The sequence below is a fragment of the Cariama cristata genome, unplaced genomic scaffold (assembly GCF_000690535.1).
Source record: "Cariama cristata isolate BGI_N322 unplaced genomic scaffold, ASM69053v1 scaffold28807, whole genome shotgun sequence".
In the NCBI taxonomy this organism is placed as follows: domain Eukaryota; kingdom Metazoa; phylum Chordata; class Aves; order Cariamiformes; family Cariamidae; genus Cariama; species Cariama cristata.
Window position 1 is genome coordinate 5534 of NW_009627605.1, and position 9482 is coordinate 15015.

At 36.7% G+C, this 9482-nt stretch overlaps 1 protein-coding gene across 1 annotated transcript in view; it reads right to left on the reverse strand.

Moving 5' to 3' along the window:
- Positions 1-251: 251 nt before the first annotated feature.
- The window catches only part of CCBL2 (cysteine conjugate-beta lyase 2), a 20040-nt gene continuing 10809 nt past the window's right edge, over positions 252-9482 (reverse strand). The window contains 8 exon segments of the mRNA XM_009704505.1: positions 252-314; positions 1732-1818; positions 2255-2328; positions 3320-3506; positions 4143-4232; positions 5126-5202; positions 9199-9319; positions 9410-9482. The exon segment at positions 9410-9482 is cut by the window's right edge and continues 2 nt beyond it. Coding sequence (XP_009702807.1) covers positions 252-314; positions 1732-1818; positions 2255-2328; positions 3320-3506; positions 4143-4232; positions 5126-5202; positions 9199-9319; positions 9410-9482 — 772 coding nt within the window.

Here is a 9482-nt window from a genome sequence, read left to right on the forward strand (position 1 = left end):
ATTGATTTTGAAAAGACTGAAAATAGAATCTGAGTTGCATTATACATATTTCAGTAAATCATTGTTTTAACTCCTCAGTAGGTGGCAGCACAAAGTTATGTACAATATCATATTAATTCTTTACTGTATTAAGTTATTTGTTCTTAAATTTGGAATAACCCCCCCCCCGCTATTAATTATTTTTTTAATTTTGGAATACCCCCCCCCCCGCTATTAATTATTATACCGGATGGAAGAGGTAACAAGAAAAATCAGGCTGTCTGTTTATTCCAGTTCTTCAGGATCACTTCAGCTGCATCTAGTGTGCTGTCTTTCTGCAAAACAAGGAATACCACTATTACTGCAAGTATGGAGTTCTTGAAAAGAAAGTAGCAGTCATGATTATATCATCCCAAATCAATATTTGGCAGTTTCACTCGCATCGTGTAAATGTCTGCTTGTCAGTTTTTCATTAACAGTTATAGCTACAAATCTAGACTACACAAAGAATTCAATGCTGATTCCTTGTAAAAATTTATTAGGTATATTCAAAAGAGAACATATTTTCTCAGCATTCATCCTATCAAATTTAATGAAAGCAATACTTCTTATACAAATGCCTGGCATTTATGCAGTGATGTACTTGGCAGCTCTATATTGGAGACATGCTAGCATAGTTTCCTAATCTTTATGTGTACATTTAGGATTTTTAAATCTCCAGGCAACCAAGTTATGCTGTGAACTACTTAAACGTAATCCCTCTAAATATGGGTAATCTATCCACTGGCCAGTTGTGTGGCTTGGCTACAACCTGGTGAGTCATACAAGTAGTCTTTAACTTGACATGATTAGTGCTGTTCATCCTGGGCAAGGCACATTTACAACCAGCAAGTTTCATCCTGGTCGTTACTGGCTCAGTTTGTATCATAGTCTTCATACCTCATCAAAAGAACTAAGTAACACAAGCAGAAACTCCCCTTCATTACTGGTTCAAGCTAAGGCTCCAATCTTTATACTAGAACAGTTAAGAAGTTGCACATGTTCCATTATGCTGACTCTGTTACAGAACAACTGGGAAACGTCTTAAGGCTGTGGGCTTATGAAAGCTTATGTACCTGTCCCCAAAGTCTTTCAGTCTTTTCAAGAACAGATTCAACAGGAGGAAGAATATGTGAAAACGAGGTGGCCACAAAATGGCAAAAGTCAGCCAATTCACAAAAAACATGCAAGATAACTTTCTTGCGTGTCTTTGTTTTCTTTTGTAACTTTGGAGCTTGTGTGAAACCCTATGTATTTTCAGGCAAGTGAGCTGAACTTGAAGGTGACCTCTTCACTGTTTTTGTTGTTGGAAACTGAATGGGCATGGGGTAACCATGCTGCTACACAATTATGCTCTGCTCTGGATTACAGAACTCACCTTAATTGATAGCGTACCTGTGTCACTCATTTTAATTGTCACCACTGGTCAAGAATGTTTTTAAAAATCAATAGAGTAAGCTAAAAAAGGCTTACCCACCCAGTTGTTCTCTGTCAGTTGCCCCTTCTTAGCCACACCACCCACATTTATGGTTTAAAGTCCCTGTGCAAAAAGACAGTTGAAGCTACTTTGTGCTGAATTTTACATCACGTTACCTTTCTGTTCCTAAAACCATCCGACTCAAGAGATCCTGGGCAAAATGTAACAGTCTCTTGCAGATTTCTGTACTGCATTGATTTTTAGGCATCTTAAGTCTTCCCAGGACACAAATTTACCTTAATGAAGCAAAAACGTATATATTTTTCAAACTGGCTTTTTGTCTCAGGACCACAGAATGCTGAAAGAGGAATTGCCGACAGCTTCTGAAACATAAATATTTGCTTATTTTATATATGTATAAGAAAAATCGGGTTTAAGCATGATGATTTTACTATTCGATTTCTAGAACTCTCCCTCCCAACATGTGAGGGAAAGACAAGGTTCAGTTTTGTATGCACTGGCTAGGCTTAATTAAATTCAAAGTATTTTTCTTAGGCAAAACATTTCAAAGGTACTTTTGTACAACTAGCATTTAAGCATGCTGAAAGAAAAGTGCTGGGACGTAACACAAACCTACAGGGTATATTTTCAGCATATTTAGCAATATTTTAGCCACAAGATTATCAGCAGTTACTATATACACCAAATAATATTTTGAATGGAGTATCTGTACTACATTATTTAATAAGTACGGTTGCACTGCTCTTGCTGTCAATAGAAAAGCATTTCTAAAACTAGAGTATGACTAAGACACCTTACCTTAGATGTTATCATCCATTTGACAAATTTATAATCATAAGGTTGTTTCTCATCTACATCAGAGAGATCCACATCTAAAAAAATTAAATTTAAAACAAACATGTTGTAAGATTTCCTAGACTCCATTGGGAAGGCATTCATTAACAGCACTTTATTATAGTTAATACTTAAGAATAAAGATGTATGCTTTTATTTTAAAATGTAATTAAAAATATACAGTATAACAATTAAAACAGGCCTACAGATTGAACCTTTCCATTCAAAGCAAATTCAGACATGTAGCTTAGAAGAAAGCCATGCAGTACTCCAAGAAGTCCTCAAGTCTGGATTATTGAGGGATCAGGACTGTGGAAGGTACTGAAGAGTGTATTCATTGCATGGACAGCAATAATCACTGCAACTGCAGTTTTCTCATCTGTGAAACTGGAGTATCTAAAACTTTCTGACACATGGTAGCACTGCAAGGTCCAGCTGTGTTTAAACATTTCTGTGTGAACGACAAGTGCCATTAGGACCAGTTAGTGAAAAATGTGGAACTAGAAAACATTCCCCCATGGGAATTTTTCCTCCGAAGTTACCATAACCTGAATTTCCAAAAGGTATTGTAAAATTTCGTAGCATTTTACAGTGTTTAGAAATGCCTCAAAGAGCCTTCAGGGTATGACTTCAGATTAAGAAAAACAAACAAACCAACCAAAACAGAAAGGGGAAAGTAGAAATGTTATGAACTCAGGATATTAAGCCAGGTGTGTGGCTCTCAAAATTCTTCATAATCATAGATCCTTTGAAAACAGAGATTTTTATCCACCTCCTTTATCCTCCCTAAAATCTTGCCAAAGCTTTGCAAAACACAGACAGTAGTTAGGATCACAAATAAAGGCTTTGCTGGAGCTTATAAAATCTACCTCCCAGGCTAAGGTGAAACAGAAAATTTCAGTCCCAGTTAGTACTTCTGACAACGTTATGCAAACATGACATGAGAATATAGTTTAAAATTAAAGTTGCGTTTTCAGATTAACTATAATATTTGCTTTCCACACCCTTTTTAATAAATTTTATACTAACTTAATGTAGAAACATCAACAATCATAAAGTATCCTCCATCTGGAATGACAGGCTTTAGTCCAGCTTCTTGAAGTAGCTGAGCCATCCGATCACGCTTGCTTTCCAGCTCTCGAGACAGTGAGTAAAAATAGCAGTCTGGGTCATCCATGCGTTTATAGTCTATCCAAAACGCTTGTGCCAAAGCCTCCTGGAAACATAATCAATGTTCAAAGTACTCATGGACACTCAGTAAACTCACAGACACTCACTTCCTACCAAAATCATGTGGATTTTTCTTCGATTCTGACCCTTATTAAGCAAGCCAGCACATACAAGTTACACAAGTTATGTCCAAGTGTGTAATTTGTTTGTTACTTTGTGCTGGGGCAACACCCAAGGCACCCAATGGTTTGCTAGGCACTAATCACATACAGAAGTTACAGTCCTTGACACAAGGGTTTACAATCTGAATTGAAGCTGTTTAAATTATTGATAATAATGTATCATACAATACTAGAAACTAGTAGACAGAGAGAATGCTCAGTAAAACAAGACCTTATGGCAACAAATTTTATTTATATTTGCTAGGAAACCACTAAGATTGTCACGTTTTATGCGAGAAGGAGCGGTTTGGAGGTGAAAGAAGAAAGAATCTACAAGACTGTGGGGGTTTGGTGGGGGTTTTTTGATGTCTGGTGAGCTGATCAAATTTGTCTCCACTTCCTGCACCCCAGAGTACATGTTTTGACAACTAAAAATTCATTGTTGTGATTATTGTTTTATTACAGTAAGGCCTACAGTTTTGCTACACCAGAAAATAATCCTCTGCCCCACGTGTACCTACCTGTAATGGAGTTGGGCAAGTATACAGTGTATTTTGGTGAACAACTTGCAAATGCTTAATCAGGTTCTGGGGGCCAATAGACCAACCAAGCTAAGGGAAGAAAGCATGCATATGTTATGCTTACAGCAGTGGTGTTACTAAAAATTAACAAAGAATTAAAATTAGCCAATGTCTCAAGTTTTCCTGTTTTAAGAATTGGTACTCAATTTGTTTCGATAAAGAATTAGGAAAAGAGCTGGTTTACACAAAGTTTGCTGAATGATGCCATAAAAAAAATTCTAGACTTGAGACAACAGTTATAGTTTCACTTATCCCTATCTTTCCTAGGGTACTGAGCAAACCTTTAACTCTTCATATAACAAGGATTAGAAATCAAACTGAGTATTTATTAGGAATATTATTCCTAATTGTTTTAGAATCTTTCCATCTCATAAGCTCCTGTGTCAAAGGTGGTTTGAGCATAAAACAAGCTCACTACTGAATCATATATGTCATGGTTCAGTTTGGACATAGGTAACGAAGAAGAAAGAATTTAGTTGCCAAATGGTTAAATATTTTTGTTTACTTTCTGATATGTACTTCGAAGTCAAGCAAAATGTTATCATTAAATATTTTACAGAAATATGAGCCATTCCACACAATCTGAAAATATCACCATAAAACTGGAAAGTTAAAATATGATAACACCCATGTTTATGATAATAGCCATCCAAGAATCTTGACTGGTTTGGAACAAATCATACTGTGTTTATTTTTTTTAGTATTATTTTTTCACAAGAGCTTCTTAATCAAGAGACGAGAATTAAAACATGTCTGTTTGAGATAGGTAATTGCTCCAACTGAGTGCTATCTTCATGTTTTAGAGACACGGAGATTTGTCAGAAGCTTTCAAAAGACAGGTCATAAAAACAGAGGCTTTTTTAATGTAATAAACGAATTCTGTTATTTACATAACTGAACTCTTTTATACTGATTCTTCTTACCTTCCAGCCAGTTACACTATATGTTTTTCCAGCACTTCCTATAGTTATTGTTCTTTCCCACATACCTGGCAACATAGCTGTATATAAAATAAAATTAATTGGGTACAAGTGCACTCACACATTCCATGCAGCTAGAAAAACTGTCCTGCCCCTAGCTCAGAGCTGTATGTTGATATATTATTGCAGCGTACTAAGCAAGCAATGAGAACATTCTAAAATTATAGCAACTGTAATAAATGAGAAAGGATATATGGGCCAATGCTTTTTGGCATGAAAAGAAGGTAAGGATTAATGAAAGGAGAAAGAAGAGGCAGAAAATGAGAGGCATAGTTTGTGAAAACTACGTTAGTTATCCTCAGCTAAAATGCATAATTATTCATAAGAAAGATATGATTTAAGAAGTGGCTACCCATTCATCTCAAGAAAGCATTATTTCTGATGCCTGATAATAGCACCATATACAACATTAACTCAGGTGCTGCAAGCCATTTTAATAGAATTGTCCAGTTCAGTGTCACTGGCTCAGACATCAGAAAAAGAACTACTAAGACTTCTAACCTGGAACCAAACACCATAAGAATCAGAAAACTAGCAGAGTGAGTAAATAAATGACGTTTTGTTATATAATTTGAACAGGCCTGGGACTGACTCACAATAGCAGCTAGCTACAGATGTCTGCAAGGATTAAGGGACACATGGAGGCCTATCTCTGTATCTGTAAGGAGACCAAAATCCTTTGTTTCCTTTCCAAAGAGATGACAGAGCAAAGGTCTCTTCCTGTAGTTTGCAAATTTTTTTCTGTACACTGCTTCAGGGGAGCTCTATTTGGACTCTTTAACTTAATTCCTTTTCAACAGAAACAGACAAATCAAGACACACATAAGTCTGAGACACAAAGTTAGACAAGGTCATACCACTACTGTAGTGGTCAACAACATCCAGCTCCACCTCATTTGTATGCTGGAACTACTACTAATGAATCTGTCAATTGTTAAATCCCCTCTCTAGGGAGACCAGCGAACAAAGATTTTCCAAATGAAACCACTGGATCTCACAAGGAAGTTTTTGCAGCAGTTATCTGCATTAGACATGGTATAACTCTTTGGAGTTATTTGAAAACCTGTATTGTATTTTTTTGAGCACACTTGCCAAGAAGAGAAACCACACAGCAGGAAAGAAACTCACATTCCTATTAGCCCACCCATATTCACTCAACTGCTCTGTGACTTTGAAAACAAAAAGGCAGTTTGAACACATGCATCTTCTACCTAGCTAGGTCAAGAGTATAGATCACTTCCTAAAGGCAACCAAACTAGCTCTCACAGACTGCAAACACAATTGAATTTCAAAGCTAATGCCCTCTAGCGAGACTGTTTTGCCACATAGTCACAAGAATTCAACCTTGGAGACTGGAATGTAGCGGCATTTCAAACAATAGCAGCAGCAAAAGGGCACAAGGGAAGCAGCAGCTCCATTGCTTTTACAAGCAGCAAGTTTTAATTAGAGAGGGAAATTCCTCCGTGCCATATGGCAGCATCATTATGTGACACCATAACCAAGTCTGACTCCAATTTAAAGACTAATGAAGTGCAAACTAACACATAATAAGCCTGTTACCTGGGATAGCACTCAGCTTGTTGAGAGGCTTGTTCAGAATCCTCAGTTATGAGATGCCATCTCTCAATCTGCCACTGCAACCCTAATCATTACTTAGGGGAGGTTCACAGTTTTACAGAAGTCAGATAATGATCAGAAACACAATGAAGTGCTCTACACTACAGAACGCTGCTTCACTGACAGTAGAAAGCCTGTACTAATTTTATGATCTGTGGCTAGCAACCACTGTTAAGTTGTATTAAGGAACCACCATCAGACCCTGTAAATTGATGCAATATCCATTTTGCATCTCTCACGAAAAAGTGTCCCTGCATTTGATGGAATATGTAGAGGTTAATATGGAAACACAAGAGTTTTTAAATAGTGAAATAACACATTCATTTATTTTTGTATTATATTTTGTAAACTTAAAAAAAATATCTAAGAAACTTAAATTAAGAAGAGGAGAACTTGTTTCTTTCACTGAAATAATGTTATTGTTTACGGTGTTACTCTGAAGGTTTTATAGTCATTTTAACACTAAAGTTAAAGATGATATCATGGGATCCGTTAGAGAGCAGGTACTAAACCTAGCTGACTAACTGTCCAGGCTTAAATGTGCATTGTCATTACATGGTATTTTTACATTTTATGCTAAACTACAGAATGCCTTTTGTCCAACTGGAAATGTTTTGGTTTGAAGCATTAGAATGATAATACTGATACTAACAAACAATATACTGATACTAACAAACGATAGAGTTACTGTGTCTTAAGAATTCACCACCTGTCCACCAAGATAAAGTGTAACTGACAACATGAGTGTTCAGGCCTGCTGCCATTGCAAAGAAAAATGGATTACCTTACACCACGCACAGAGATTTTGGTTCTGAGGATGGCTATTTGCATGAATGACCTGCTAAGCCCATGAAGAAAGCTTTAATTTAACTCATTTTACTTTGCAATTGGGACATGATAAGCCACACATGATCAGTTACTGTGGTAACTTGTTAGGATGCACTGACTCAGATTACTATCACATGACTGTACTCAAAATTTTCCCCTTCTTCCCTGTCTGAAGGTCTTCGAGAAAGTATCACTATCAAGGCACCACAACAGCCACAAAATTAGGTCACTTTCAAAACAGACTCATAGCCTATGCATGGCCAGTACAATCAATGTACTGCAGCTGTATGATCAGCAACTGTGTAGCTGAGCTAATAAGTATTGCAAGGTCATTTAGATATAATTTCCTTTTTATTATTTATAAGATTCAGTTTTTACAATGATGTAGCCCCAACTAACAGAAAGTTTCTTTTATTGCTACTCTACATATATGGAATTGAAGCATAGAAGCAAAGTTATATAGCATTCAACCAGTGGTAAAGCCAGGAAAAAAGCTAAGCTTTTTGATGTCTAAGTTATATTTAGGTCTTTTGATTTCATTGTTTAATCTCAACTAGATGTGTCAATTGCAAACAACTGAAATGTGCCTTCATTATAACAATAAGTAGATCATAACAGATAGTTCATGCACGATGCCACCATCAGAAAGAAAATGCCTATACATACAAGAAGGAAGTTTTGGACTTTAGGCAGCCCAAATACATCAACAGATCCAAACCAAGACCACCACGCTAGAAACTTTTATGTAAATGCTTAGCTGTAGCATTATAGGATTGAGGAAGGGGTTCAGTCACCTGCACTAGATTCACTTGTTCTGAGACAGTGGGAGTGATTCCACTAACTTCAGTGAAACTTGGATTGAGAAGTAAGACAAGAGGGACAGAGACATCACATCATTATTTGGTTTTCTGGCTTGTTCTTGCAATAGTGCTGTACCCCTGTAGCAATACTGCCTGAAGACTTCAGCATGCTTTCACATTGCCCATGCAGTGATTTACTTCATTGAATTCAATGTCCGTTATTTAAAAGCGTCTCTGCACTTTGGAGGGACAGTGTTCATGCACTATCTCCGCACTAACCTTTATACTTTTTGTTTGCCTTTTTATAAGAAGTGGAGCAAAAATAATTGTGTTCCTCATTATGCATTTCCCTCATTGATTATCTCTACAGTGCTTTGAGAAGGAAGTTTTAATCCCTGTTCCTTCTATTAGTTCTTCAGCAAAGCTCAGTCCAATATACATACATGAACAGCAGTTATACTTGTCATGGCCAACAAATTAACTGATTAAGGATGGGATGTTCAGATGACCATAACTGATCTATGAGCATCAGTCCCACTGGTTTCTATGGACATCTGCTCCAAAATCACTTAAGAGCTTTGGAAATTCTAATTGGAAATTATTCTTTAAAGTATTTTTCAGAAAAGGGAGGGGCTCTCCTCCTTAGAGTCTAAACATTGTGAAATAGTCAAAGCTTGAAGTTTGAGCTCCCTCCAGCAACCATTATCTCTGAGAGTCATGTTTCCAACACCATTTCACAACCACTTCTAAGATGCCACAAAAAATCGGTACCTATTTTAACGTGTTTATTTCCTTTATACACCAGCCATTCATACACCTCATCACTGATGCATAGGGTATCATGTTTAATACAGAGATCAGCTATTACTTGGAGCTCTTCTCTGGTAAACACCTGGGATACAAGAAAATAAGGAACAATACGTTAATCATAGTATTTAAGGCATGCTCTGAAATTACAGTAGCATTAAAGCAGGACTTTTACCTTGCCTATAGGGTTGTGCGGGGTATTCAGAATAATTGCTTTTGTTTTGGAATTAAATTTATTTGCAAGTTCA